The 15,200-nt window shown below is 34.1% G+C and overlaps 1 protein-coding gene across 1 annotated transcript; it reads left to right on the top strand.

Moving 5' to 3' along the window:
* The first annotated feature begins 5,463 nt into the window (after window positions 1-5,463).
* Window positions 5,464-12,265, top strand: CSN2 (casein beta). The gene is made up of 7 exons (XM_060013165.1): window positions 5,464-5,556; window positions 8,213-8,275; window positions 9,015-9,041; window positions 9,149-9,175; window positions 10,204-10,227; window positions 10,321-10,365; window positions 11,729-12,265. Exons 1-7 carry the CDS (start codon window positions 5,464-5,466, stop codon window positions 12,263-12,265), a joined length of 816 nt encoding a protein of 271 aa, XP_059869148.1.
* Window positions 12,266-15,200: the final 2,935 nt, after the last annotated feature.

Raw genomic sequence — 15,200 nt, forward strand, 5'->3', positions numbered from 1 at the left:
TCTGCAAATTATTTTAGGAGATAAATCAGAAGTCTGGAGTTTTTAAAGTGTGAATTCTTCTGATATTTACAGGCTATCAACAAATTTAAAACATGCCTTAAAATATCTTCTTTGCCAAAAAAACACATTGAAGGGCTGGGTTTGCTAAAATAAAGAGATCACAAATGTGATTCTGTGTTACTGGAGAATGAATCATTCTGGCAAGCTAAGTGGGATCAACTTAAAAATTAACTTTTAAGCATAATGATATTTTTTAATTTCCTAATTATTTTATGTAGAAGAATTTTTAAAATTTACCACACCTTACTACATTCTGAAACACTAAATATAATGAATTTATATATATATATGTTATTTACAGTCATTGACAAATTTAAAGTAGTTCAGCACCATAAAATTATTTTCCTGAAATTGCTTTTTTTCCTGTTTCTGATTTTTATGTCTCCTATTAACCATATTGTTTTGCTTATGCATTTTTATGACTGCTTATCAGTCATAATGTTTTGTATGGATCTATTTTAAAAAGCTTTGTTTCCTGAGGGCAAGATATCTGATCTGTTTTAATCATTTTTGCATCTCCATCCATTAGTTTGGGGGCTTCACAACCATGCTTGTTCATTTCTCTAACTCTCCAGAGAAGCTCTGAATCAGTCATTTGTCTTGGGTAGATCGGCTCTTAATACCTCCTACATGATCATCACCATTCTATTTTATCCCTTTTCTCTCTTACATCTTTGCTTCATTTCCAGTGGTCTTTCTTTAGCCTAGACAAACCATCAGTTTCGCCCCATTCTATATTCTACAAATACTGTCTCATAATTTCCTGTTTCTTCAGCTACATCACCAGTTTTCTCCTACCAGTTACCATCAAATACTTAGATGAGCAACCGAAAAGATTTACATTTGTAGATTTTGCTCCATAACTTGTACATTCAACTTTCACCTCATTCACATCTTTTGTTCTTTCTTAGGTAATTGTAATTTGTTTCCTAATTGGTCTTTCCACTTCTAACCTAACAGTTTTCTAGGTCATTATCCACATTATTCTCAGAATTATTTTGCAAAAACTGTTGTGAGAAGCCATTTTACTGCAAAAACTATTTTAATTGTTTCATATTATATATGGAATAATATCCAAGGTCTTAACACAGCATTCAAGACCATTTCACAGCTTTCTGGGGAGATATTTCTGGCCTTACTTCTTGCCTTTCCTTATGTCTCATATACAACTTTTCCATTCCATAATTTCATGTCTTCATGTCTTTCCTTCTGACAGAGAATGCTCTCTCTTCACATTCTCTGACTTACAAACTCCTATGTATTTTCCAAGACAAAGTTGAAATTTGAACATTTCTGTGACAATATCCTCCAAGCCTCGGGTAGGTCTAGTGCTTGCTTATTTGGTGTGTTCTTTAAGAGAGTATTTACACTGATGCTGTATTTTAGTCAGTCACATGTTAATTAATTCATTTACTCAGTCAACAGTTATTTAAACTATGTAAATAAATGAATTTAATTTTATTACATAAGCTACTTAGACTTATTTACAAGTAACTAGATGTATTATTCTAGGCTCCTGGGATATAGCCCTCATGAAACTTACATTCTTTTAAGGGAAACAGATTAATAAGTGTACAGAGCTACAGAAACACAAACAATTGAAGACAAGTAGCAAAAAAAAATCACGATAAAAAGTAAAATGTATAGTATTTACATTATATTATATGAAAAGAAGAAAAATAGGTAAAGGAAGTGGGGTAGGAAATGTCAGGAGGAGTACTGGGGAAGATGGTCAGGAAAAGCCTCACAGAAAAATTAAGTAGAGACATAAGAGAAGAGTGGGGAGTGGTCCATGCATTTACCTGGGGAAAGAATTCCGGACTGAGGAAAAGACTAATGGAAAGCTATCAGGTGGCAGCTCACCTACTGTGCTCAAGGAATAGCAAAGAGGCCAGCAGGACAGAGCAGGAACTAGACCGAGAATATACAGAACATGAGGTCAAAGAGGCAACAGGGGGCCTGATGATGTAAGGTATTTTAGGTCATTGTAATGACTTTTGGATTTTAATCTGGGAGTGTCAGGAAACCAATGAAAGGCAGTATGTAGAGGTGTTGTTGCTTTGAATGTTAAATAGTCTAAGAAAGTTGGGGAGAATATGTGACTGCTGCACTTCATTTTATAGTGAGAACAATTGCCATGGTTGAATATGTTTTGTCAGCTACATTCACAGGGGCAGAAGGTAGAATTCGGATTAACCTGGGATATGATTTAGGTAAGACAGTATAGTAAAATCAGAGACAAGTAGGGGATTTGAATATCTGTATACAAGTGTGATAATAGCAATTCCCTTGAAATTCAAAGTGGGAAAAGAGGGGCATATAGACATAAGGAATTCAAAGGCACTGAAACACTGACAGGATGGAACCACACCATCTTTGTCTTTTTTCTTTGTGTGACTTTTCAAGTCATCCAGTACAGTGCTTCTAAATGTGAGATGATTTTTCACTGTCCTGTCCCAGGAGACATTTGGAAATTTCTTGAGACATGTTGGGTTCTAATAGCTGTGTGGTTGGTGCTACTGGCTTCTTATGGGTAGAGGCCAGGGAAGTTGCTAAACATCCTACAACACACAGGATAACCCCCACAACAAAGAATTCTCCTGCCCAAAATATCAATAGCATGAAGGTTGAAAAATACTGGTCTAGTATGTGCTCAATAAATGTATCTTGAACTTGAGTGGTGATTCATATGTAAAGGGAGAGTAATTAGGATTAAGAGCGTGTCCTATGAATCAGGGTTCTGGGTTTTATGCTTTCATGGTGTCTGCTTGCTCACAGAACATATTTCTTATTCCCTGATTCTTGATTAACTTTATAAATTAATCTTAATAGCTATATTTCACATAGACAAGATGTTATTTTATTATATTTGGATAATCAAATGGAAAGAATTAAAATACTCCAACTATATAAATAATGCTAAGCTAAACTATATATCCCTACCTAATAATTTGTCAGAATTAAGTAATTCTGTGTTCTGTTGTTCCTAAGTCTAAATTATTATATAAATCCTATTTATTTTCCTTCTCCCTGCCCCCATGTTTTAGAAGTTATTAAACAGTACCTCAAATATTTTTTAGGAAACTGAAGTTTTTAGTTAACAGCTCTATCTCTAAATAGCTATAGTATCCTGAAAAAATAATACAAATTCCCAGGTCCTCATTTTCCTCTTCTCTAAAATGTATTTAAGACATCAAATGGATGATATCTCTTAACTTTTTTTTTTTTGGCGATGCCACACAGCTTGCAGGATCTTAGTTTCCTGACCAGGGATCAAACCCATGCCCGCCACAATGGGAACGCAGAGTCCTAATCACTGGACCACTAGGGAATTCCTGATATCTCTTCTAGTTCTTATTTTCTGAACATTTTTTGGTCCCTTTATTGTACTCTTTATCCAACTTTTCTATTGCTCTCTTTCTTGAGGGTATTACTTACATGGTTTCAGCTAGAATATATCCAAAACGAATGACTGCATATTTCAGATCCATCATTCAATATGGGAAAAAGCATTGGCTGAAAAAATTCTGCTTATAACAAATAGTACTAGAACATCTTGCTTAGATTATATCTTGCTCCTCACCCAGGATTATCTTATAAAATTTCCCTGTACGAAATTCTCATTTTGCCTTATAAAAATGGTAACTCTTAAGTTATACATTGCAAAAGCTTGGGTTGCCCACATGGCACTTTACTTCTTATTGGTCTTTGTGTTCTGAAGCTTACCTGGCCAGTGACACCTGATGTCATCTTAAATCTCAGTCTTTTTAATGTTCCCTTGGACAAGCTCCTTTCTCTAGTGTATTGTTAGTGATTTCCTTGATCAAGGTTTTAACCTACTTTTCTGACCCAATTGAGTCCATAAATATAACAATTAATATAATTCAAACTTGGTGAGAGACAGTCATAAGGCAATGCTGTGTTTATTGCACAATATGTAAACTATCTTGCTGAGAAAATAAAAAGGAAGTGTTGAATGAGTAGGGCATGCTTGCTTTTGTATTCCTTTTCTCAGAAATCACACTTTTTTGGCTGTGGCCTTGGCAACCAAGAGCTAACACATAAAGGCACATGGAGCAGCCAAGGCCTTTTTTAGTTATACCTATGACACTGAAGTCATTTCGTCATTTCTTTTCATGGCTTCCTCCTGGCTCCCTATGAACAGTCTTAAAATGAAGATTAGCTGAATAATTCAAATACATAGCAGACATTGACTTGGGTTTTCTAAGCAATACAAAACTTGTATGACAGTCAGGTGTGTTCCTCTCCCACACACATCTAGCATGATATGAATGCGAAGTATATTGTGAAGAAAAATTATTAATTATGCTAAAGTGCTTACTTTAGAAGGGCATCTATCTGTCCTGAAGCCCTGAATATATCTATTACAGGCAATGAATAGAAGAAACAAACCTTCTAAAAATGAGTAGTGTCAAATACAACTACATTTATGAACATCAATTGCTAAAGAGGCAAAGAAACTTGAAGACTGCTTTTGTAAATGGGCACCTAAAAAGTACTTTTGAGGTCTGGCTCAGACTCTATTGTAGTACTTTGGGTAAGACCCTCCTCCTGTTTGGGTTTTCATTTTCTTTCTTCCTTCCTTCCCTCATTTGTCCTTCCATGTATACTAGCTGATAAATATTGACTCACTGTAAAAGATATGAGGCCAAACCTGGGCTGCCCCATTTTAATAAATTTGTACCACTATCATTCATTTTGTAGAAGTATTCTCTAAATGTTACTTTCTGTCTTAATACCCTTCAACAAATCTGCACTATCTAGAGAATGAAATTTAGGTTCCTTAGGATCATTGTATGCTTTGCCCATCATTATCTGACCCCTTTCTCTTTCTCTCTTCTCATCTCCATTTACTCCCTACTCCTTGCAATTCATGACCCAGATTCACTACTTGATTTAATTGTAGTGTCTTCTTTCTCATATTCAAGACCCTATTCTTCCTTTCTTTTTAGCCTATAACTCTCTTCCCTCTTTGGGTCTAAGCTACCGTCATGGACTTGTTAGCTTGTCATTTTCTGCATTATAGCATAAAACACTACAGCTATTCTGGTTAGCATGAAATTGTGTCCTTTGTGTGGCTTGTGTCTCTCTGGTGTCTATTAGGATTTCCCCACAATTAAGATCTTGAAGACCCACCAAGTACTAAGAGACTTTATTGTGGTTACAATAACTTGGGGACTGGGCCAGAACATCACTGTCCCCCAGCCAATGTCTGTAAGTACTGGACAGTTTCACTTCCTTTATCAGATTGTGAATTATTCCCTTGTTAAAATGATCCCCAGAATTTCTGGGGACAGATAAGAGGAAGAATTCATTTTCTAATCATGCAGACTTCTTGGAATTCAAACTCACTATTGATTTTATTTCAACCACAAAATTAGCATGCCATTAAATACTCTATATAAAGAGCCACAAAAGCAGACCATTATCCACTCAGCTCCTTCTTCACTTCTTTTCCTCTACTTCAGAAAAAAGGTAAGAATTTCAGATAATTCAATATATCCTCTCCTCATCTTTATTTCAAAATAAGTTGAGATATAGAAAGAATATAATTACTTAAAATATATCTTTAAACGTTAGAGTATTTAAGATAGTTCTAACAATATTTTTAGCACTTAGCTTGAAAAAATAGAAGTACCTGTAAAGATTTGATAAAAATTATAATGACAGCATATGTTTTCTGAGTCTAACAAAATGTAGTAACAGTGATTGCTATTTTCTTTAGTACATGACTAGTTAACAGGCTATATTAAAAGATCTATTTCTTGAAGTAAATATTTTTTATTTTTTAATTTTTTTAAACATCTTTATTGGAGTATAATTGCTTTACAATGGTGTGGTAGTTTCTGCTTTATAACAAAGTGAATCAGCTATACATATACATATATTCCCATATCGCTTCCCTCTTGCGTCTCCCTCCCTCCCACCCTCTCTATCCCACCCCTCTAGGAGATCACAAAGCACCAAGCTGATCTCCCTGTGCTATGCGGCTGCTTCCCACTAGCTATCTATTTTACGTTTGGTAGTGTATATATGTCCATGCCACTCTCTCACTTTGTCACAGCTTACCCTTCCCCCTCCACATATCCTCAAGTCCATTCTCTAGTAGGTCTGTGTCTTTATTCTCGTCTTACCCCTAGGTTCTTCACTGAGAAAGTGTTAGCCAACAAATAGTTTATAGAAGTAGCATACTGAGTCAAGAAATAGAGTAGTGAAGAAATGGACAATATTTTTAGAAGAAGAGTGTATTTATCAAAATTGTTTAGAACATCCAAATTCCCAGTTTATCATTTAGTTTATACTATTTAAAAATATTAAAATAGATACATGAAACACAGAATTAAGTTAAAAAGAAACAAAGTGTTTTACTTTGTACAAAAATTCTAGATCTGACAGAGATGACCAGGAAACAAAAATTAAGGAAATATATGATCTGAAAGAAAGAATAGCTCAAAGTATATTAGTCAATAATAAAATTCTTGCTTGAAAATCTGTATATAAAATGTTAATTATAAAATAAAGAAAATGTAATAATATTCTCCTACTTGTAATGAATTCTAGTATAGTACCATACTCTTTTTTTGAGTCATGACAATAAAAAATTTTTAGAAATTTATAGAAGTGTTAGGTAAAGTAAAACTAATATAGAATTAGCACCCATGAGAAAAATCTAGAAAAAAATTTTTAATTTAGTTTGAAAATCCGGGATTGAAGATTGTGTGTCAAGGGATATTGGTGACACAAACATTATTTTTTACAAGAACTTATAGAAATGCAACAAGACCAACCGTTTAGTACATTTTGGTGAAAAGTGATAACATATTTTACGTTATGCTCCAAGGAGAAGTAGCCTAGAGTGGGGATTGGACCAAAGAACCTGACACCTTGGTAAATCATCAAGGGATAAGTATACATTTTTATGGAGAGAAAATAAACAGAGTGTATGATCTCTAAAATTATGTGCGACAAATGAGAAGAGATGGCATTAGGCATGTGGGGATGAAGATTGAGAGGTGGATATACATGGAGAAGAGATAGTCCAATCAGTCCAAGAAAATGTCTGGATAAGTGGAGCAAATAAAAGAAATGCTAAAATGAAAATGGTGGTCTTATTGGAAATAAAGATATGAATAAGATATGAATAATATAAAAATAAAATATGATCTTCTTCTTTGTATACATTTTCTTTGATCAGTTGCCTCTCAATAGAACTGAAGCTCCAACAGGACTGAGACCTTAATATTTTGCTCATTGCTAAAATCCCAGCACCTAAGCAATGTCTGACAATAAAAGGTGCTAAATAAATATACATATTTTAAAATTTTATTTTTATTTATTTTTGGCTGCATTGGGTCTTCGTTGCAGTGTGCAGGCTTCTCATTGTGGTGGCCTCTCTTGTTGTGGAGCATAGGCTCTAGGCGTGTGGGCTTCAGTAGTTGTGGCATGTGGGCTCAGTAGTTGTGGCTCGCAGGTCTAGAGCGCAGGCTCGGTAGTTGTGGTGCACGGGCTTAGTTGCTCCATGGCATGTGGGATCTTCCCGGGTCAGGGCTCGAACCCATCTCCCCTGCATTGGCAGGCGAATTCTTAACCACTGCACCACCAGGGAAGCCCCTAAATAAATATTTTTGAATAAATGAATCAACTAATTAATCTTTCTGTAAATATTTGTAACTTTTTTTCTGTCTTTCTAAAAAGCCCTCATAAGTACCATGAATGAGATGAAAACGAATAAAGTAGGATAGGGCTGTTAGCTGAAAATATCTGAATGGCTGGCAATGAAATATAAACTTGGTATGTAAGATTAAGGAGCCATAGTAGATTTTGACCTTGGTCATACGATAAAACTTCTATTAGTATTTTTTCTACAATACAGACATTTTCTTCTTCTTTTTTTTTTCTTTTTTTGGTCATGCCATGTGGCATGCGGCATCCTAATTCACCAACCAGTGATTGAACCGCACCCCCTGCAGTGGAAGCATGGAATCTTAACCACGGGACCACCAGGGAAGTCCCCAGACATTTTTGTTTTACATTATCTTTGGTTTCTTTTAAAGGAAAGTAATCCTACCCAAATAAGAAAATGCATTAGATTGACAAGTAATATACCATTTCCTCATTTCCCCATTCACAGGACTTAATAGCCATGAAGGTCCTCATCCTTGCCTGCTTGTTGGCTCTTGCCCTTGCAAGAGAGGTAAGTACAGAAAAATATCTTGAAATAACTAAGAAATAGTACTATCTGCCTATTTGCAGAATGTAGTATTACCAACATTTTAAATGTATAAATAATGCAGGATCCCAGATTTTTTTTTGACTTCTAAGAAAATCATTTACATTCACCCTCTATCTCAACAGAATCCTATAGGACCACAAATCTGGGTCAAATTCTTCTACAGTATTGTGCCACCAGTACCTAAAGGAAAAGCAAACAGACCAATAAGCAGCAGACAAACAAGAAGAAACACACATAAGAACAAAAACATGAGTAATATTGCACAAATACAATTGCATGCATGTGCAATCTTGATAAATATATCTTATTCCAGTGATGAAATATACATATCTCTTACTCTAGGGAACTGGGCTGATTCTTACCTGTGTATATTCAACAGAGGATGGTACTCCAGAAGATGAATAATCATAAACATATTCATAATCATAATAAAAAAGTGTTCAATACAAATTAAAATAACTCCTTTTCTGTTACCCATAAAAAAGACTCTTCATTAAGGTAAAATAAAAATCTACCAATAAAAAGGTACTAAATTTGAAAGCCGTAAAAGCAATTACAAGTCTTTCAAAAGACATATAACATTTTTTATTTCTCAAATTTGTGAAATAGCTCTCCATAAGGAAGGTAAAAATTAGGTAGGAAAAATGTTTAATAATGGGTTAGCTATGGGAACTAAAATGGTGTTGTTTTTTCTCTATAGAAAGAAGAACGCATTGTATCCAGTGAGGTAAGATATTTTTCTTCAGAGAAAAATTTCCAACCATAAAGTAATAACAATTTCTGATGATCTAGTAGAAGACTCAACTGATTATTGATTTCTTTTTTCCTTTACAGACTGTGAAAAGCCTTTCAAGCAGTGAGGTAAGACAACCTTCATTCGGAGGCAATTTCCCAAATTTAGAACAAAAAAATACTGTACTTTCTTTTTGTATTACATTAGGGCAGTTAAGCCAATGTAGCTATGTTCTGACAGGTAACTAATGTAAATTTCCACTGTATATGTTTAAAGACAGAATAAATGTCTAGAAGATTTAGTATTCTAGCAGTTTCTAAGTTTGCCTGCTACTTAAATTGTGTCACTGTGCCTTGCTTTTTTTTTTTTTGATGAACTATACATACAGTCCTCTTTTCTATCTTGAACTCTATGTTAACCTCTTTCCCTGTTTTGACATTTATTGAGCACTTTCTGTATCAGACTTTGACTAGGAGCTGTGGTACAAACTGGAAAGAGGGATGCCCTTAGTAAAGAGTGGAGAGACGTGCAAATGGACATATTTTGTTATTGTAATAGCAATCTAGTAAATAAGAGACAGTGAGAATTAGTGTAGTCCTAAATCTGCCTGGGGGAGTCATGTAGAAATTAATGCTTGCACCACTCTTTTGGGTCTGTTATCACCTGTTAGTTAAATGGTACATCAATATACTTTGTCTCTTTGCAAAGGTTATAAGGTCCTTAGGGGAGGGTATGTATTTCTTACAATTCATTTGAAACCTAAACATAACAAGGGAACTAAGAATGATTAACAAATGCATCAATGGTTATTATCATATATATTCAATGACTATTCTTCTAGAACTAGTTGAGGGTATTAGAGATCATTTGTTGTCATAAGAAGGGAACAGGGTGATAAAGAGAAATTAGCTTCTGTTAAATGCCTCTTTTGGTATTATGCTCACTAATTTTCTTTTCTTTCTTGACTGCATCATCTGTTCTTTTATACACAGATTTATTCAGAATAGTGTAACATAAAGTTTCAGCAATTAAAATAATGATATTATCAAACAATATGTCTGCATTAACCTATTAAATGTCTTCATTTTCTGATGTATGTTGACAACTAAGAATAGTTCATTAAAACTAAACGTGATTTTATTCTTTTCTTCCAAAGGAATCTGTTATGCACATCAATGAGGTAAAACCGTCATATTTAAATGTACATATATTCAAAATTTCCTGTTTGGTTTTTACAAATAATAACAATTCTTTATGTGTAATTGTTTTTTAGCAGAAAATTGAGAAGTTTAAACATGAGGAACAGCAGCAAACAGAGGTAATTTTTTCATGATTAGTATATTTTGAAAATTATAATGAAATATAATACATGAAAACATACTTATAATAATTATGTCCAGTCTAAAGAATGGTAATAATATAAACATCAGTGGAAGAAATTAAACTTTGAGAAGGTGAAAATATTTTTAAAGACTTAAACACATTTTTAAACACATAATCAGCTTCCAGAATTTAGAATAAATTCCTAAGAATAACTATTGGTTTATTCATTTTACTAATAGTATACCTGTATTCAATAAGTGCACATTGGTAGGAACATTTCTGGATAGGGGACTGTGATCCCCTTATTCTCAAGATGGGTATGGTGAGGAAAGAGAGGAGGGAAGGAATGTGGCAAAAATCCTAATTTATCAGCTGTATAACCTTGGCTCCAAGTTTATCTGTACCTCAATTTCTTCACCTGTAAATTGAGAATATTCATAAATCCCCAGGATTGATGAGCTGGCACACAGTGAATATTCAGTGATTTTACATTAGCATTCTGTAGCTTTTATACTCACATTTATGAATGTGTGAAGTTCCTAAAAGTATTTCCATTACACAGATGAGAGAAGTGAGGTACAGAACAATTGAGTACACAGTTGTGTGGCAATATCACATAGTTATTAAATAGCAGAGCTTGCTTAAAAATAAGGATTGGGAACAGCATAAAATTATGTAAATAAATTACTTTTGTGGTAACATACTTACTCTATTGTGATATTTAAGCTTTCCTGTTTTACTAATGAAGTTAGATTGTCTGGAACTTACACCAAATATTTGCTAAATCAAAATGAATTTACAAATTGATTCCTCTTTAAAGACTCAAGATTACCACCTTCTACCAAGGGAAGTAGTGCTAGAAGTTTGCTGTTGTTAAATAATTCCTTGAATTAAAAAAACAAACTAAGACTTACTTTTCATTAAAACAAAAAAAATAAACCTTGGAGTTATCCCTTTAAGTCTTTTTAAAATAGATCTTCATTCATTATATGAAAACAATTTTGACTATTATCAACACATTGTTGAAAAGTCTGTACCCTCTGAAGACCAAAGTATATAGCTACAGCTCTGCAGGCAACTCAGGAAAAGGTGAAACAAGTCTTGAAATCTCCAAACATTGATTTCTTTTGGCTCTGTGGATTTACCTATGAAGGAAGTGGCTTAATGAGAAATCCCTTAGTGGGCATTTTACTCATTAATCTTCACAGGACCCCAAATAGTTTCTTAACCAAAGTAAGGGAAAGATTTTCTTTCTCTCTTTTCACTGAATTATTGTTCAAAAGAGAGGAGGTTAATTCATCATGAATGACAATTATAACTGAATTACAGACGCAAAGACTATTTTTCCTTCTTTCCAGGATGAACGCCAGGATAAAATCCACCACTTTTCCCAGCCACAGCCTCTAGTCTATTCCTACACTGGGCCAATCCCTTACCCTATTCTTACACAAAACATCCTGCCTCTTGCTCAGCCCCCTGTGGTGGTGCCTTTCCCTCAGCCTGAAATAATGGAAGTCCCCAAAGCTAAGGAGACTATCCTTCCTAAGCATAAAGAAATGCACTTCCCTAAATCTCCAGTAGAGCCCTTTATTGAAAGCCAGAGCCTGACTCTCACTGATCTTGAAAATCTGCAGCTTCCTCTGCCTCTGCTCAAGTCCTTGATGCACCAGCCTCCCCATCGTCTTCCTCCTACCCCCATGTTTCCTCCTCAGCCACTGCAGTCCCTTTCTCAGCCCAAAGTCCTGCCTATTCCCCAGCAAGTGGTGCCCTACCTCCAGAGAGATATGCCCATCCAGGCCCTTCTGCTGTACCAGGAGCCTGTACTTGGTCCTATCCGGGGGCTCTACCCTGTTATTGTAAGTCCAAATTTACTAATTGTGCTGTTTCACTTATGATGTTTCTATGATGTTAGAGTAATTGAAAGCTCTAGAATAAAAGAGAAAATGAATAATGAATCGTTCCAAAATGCGTATAGTTTAGATCAGTGGTTCTCAACATTAGCTACAAATAGAATAACCTGGAGAACTTCCCCCACACACACACCTAAATCTCAATGTCTAGGCTTACCCATGGAGATTCTGATATAATTGTTCTTTCTATGTAGAAGAAACTGAATATTGGGAAGAAATAATTTCAGGGACTATGATTTAACTGGTCTGTTGATAATTTAGATAAAGAGGATTAAGGTGTACTAAAGCCAGAATTAAATTTGATAACCTCATTTGGTTGGGAATAACAAACCTAAGAAAGTTTGTTATTTTCTACAATTTTGAAGTTTTGCTTGTGCACAATTATTTCCCCACATGCCTCATTTCACATCTTGTTTTTGATGTATGAGCATATGAGGGCAAAATACTGAGGTGTTTATTTCAATACTCATGAAATTCTTAGGGAAAGTGTTCTTGCCAAAAGGTGAATTGTATATTTCACAATATACAATTTTTTAATTGTTAAGGTCTAAGAGGATTTCAAAATTAATGCCCCCTCCTCACTTTTGGTAAGCTTTAGGAGTTTCAGATAGACTGATCATTTTTATAGTTAATATCTTATTACATTTCATTTTCCTGGATAAGCCCCAAATAGTGGCAACTTCCATCAATATACCAACTTAATTATTAATTATCAATTTATTCTCAATGACTGACTATTAATTATGCACCTGAAATTTTGTATCTTTTATATTTCAAATAATTCAAAATTGTATGTATGTGCTGTTGACAGTTTTGATTATTTTCCTTTCAATTGCCTATATCCTTATGCTTGATTATCATCATTTTTAGGAAAAACTGAAAATAATTTCTTCTACTTTTATGTAAACATGTTAGAGCTTATTCTAAAGATCAACTGCATTCACATTTCTAACTTAGGCTTTATGAACTTCAATTAGTTATCAGTTAAAATTTATATATTGTCTTTTAATTTATGAGTAAAAATACAGTTTCTTATTCCAGACATAAGGCTTAAAAAGGGAATAGAATATAGTTTTGAGATTCTTAAGATGTGAATACTCTTGTGATCATGATCCAGTAGACATAAAACAATTCCAAGTGAGCTGATATTTGGTCCTAGAGGAACTTTTATATGCCTCCAAGATAGGGCACAACATGGTGCATTTGTAATAAAATTTCTCTTATGAATTAGTCCCACCAAAATTACAAATGGGGAGAGATGAAGAGTTATACCATATAACTAATTCTATATTTGTTCTCTATTCCACAGAATTGACTGCGACTGGAAATGTGGCAACATTTCAATCCTTGCATCATGCTACCAAAATAGTTTTTAAATGAATCAACATGGAAAAATATGCAACTTTATTCCTTTATTTATTTTATGCTTTATATGGCATTCATCTTAATTTGAATTTGACTTATAAACTCTATATTTTCAAAAGTTTAATTCAACAAAATTTCAACTTTAAGTGGGAAATACCATAAACATATCAAAAATATGTATAAAAATAATTTCTGGATTTGTGTTTATTATTTCTTTAAGAATCTCTTTCCTAACCAGTCATTTCAATAAATTAATCCTTAGGCATATTTAAGCTTTCCTGTCTTTATTATAATTTTTCAGATGTAATTGGCCTCTTTATTTTTAACTTAAAGTTGTTATTGGCATTAAAAATAGCCGTGGAAAAATTGAAATTGAATAGAATGCTTTGAATTGAATACCAGAGGATATCAAAAGGTGGAGGAAAAGATAGGGTGATCATATGCTGCATATACTCTAGAAAGTCTTGGTTTATACCTATTATTTCAGTTGAACTATTACACTTGTGCCTTTCACTTTCAGAAGTATTCAGCATTAGCTGTTAAATTTTATGGTCATAAATTAGGAATTTATGACCTAATTTATTTATGACCTAATAAATAGGAAAAAAAAAGCTTCAAATGTGATATCTGAATCACAGCTCTATAATGTGGTAGCTAAATGGTGCTGCATGTTAGTCTCTAAGAGGTTCCATTTCTACATCTATAAAATAGTCAATTTAAGGGGTTTTATTGAAGTTGTAATGTGAATAGTGCACTACACGGTACATGATAGGTGTTCCTGGTTGCCCCATGTTCCTGACTTCACTTACACCAGAGCAGCAAGAGCCAGTATCACAATCAGAATGAGCTGAGTTATGTGATTTTAGCAATTAATACCCAAGAGAGCAGACTTATGTGAAGCTCTGATATCCATTGTCTCTGTCTGTGGAGTAATTATTTCATCGTGATGAATTATCTGTCTACCAAATCCTACATTTTTATACACAATTCCATCCCCTTGAGTTTACACAGTGACTTGTCTAATTTCATCTTTCCTGCATCCTCAATGTTTTCCTCACCACAGGATCAAGTCCAAGCTGTACTTAGGCATAATATCTCCTATTTTTAAAGAAAAATTCCATCCTTGACAGTTCTTTGGTTACTCTATGATGGCTATCATAAAAGAAGTATCCAAACTGCTGTGTCCATTTTTTCACTTGTTATTCTCTCATTAGCTTGCTCCAATCAAGATTTTATTCCTATGGAAACCACTTTTTTGAAGATTACTAATAACTTTTATCTTACTAATCTGTGTTCATTTTACCCAGCCTCTCAGTGCTATTTCGTAGAGTTGACCATTCCTTCTTGTTTGAAATATCACACTTCTTTTCGTTTGAAATCCTAAACCTGATAAGCCCTTGGTTTCTCTCTTAACTCACTAGCTGCTTGTTTGCAGTCTCCCTTTTGGCATTTTCTCCTTTTTCAAAACTTTAAAGGTTGGACTACCCTAGAAGTTAGCCTTCCTTTGGTTGATGTTGTTCAGTTCCAAGGCTTTAAGTCCATTCATGAGCTCAGA

Source organism: Delphinus delphis, chromosome 5 (genome assembly GCF_949987515.2).
Source record: "Delphinus delphis chromosome 5, mDelDel1.2, whole genome shotgun sequence".
NCBI lineage: Eukaryota > Metazoa > Chordata > Mammalia > Artiodactyla > Delphinidae > Delphinus > Delphinus delphis.

Coding starts and splice junctions, on each gene's coding strand:
- CSN2 (XM_060013165.1), top strand. CDS start 5,464: ATGCCATTAAATACTCTATATAAAGAGCCACAAAAGCAGACCATTATC. Junction 8,276..9,014: donor CTCTTGCCCTTGCAAGAGAG/GTAAGTACAGAA, acceptor TTTTCTCTATAG/AAAGAAGAACGCATTGTATC. Junction 9,042..9,148: donor AACGCATTGTATCCAGTGAG/GTAAGATATTTT, acceptor TTTCCTTTACAG/ACTGTGAAAAGCCTTTCAAG.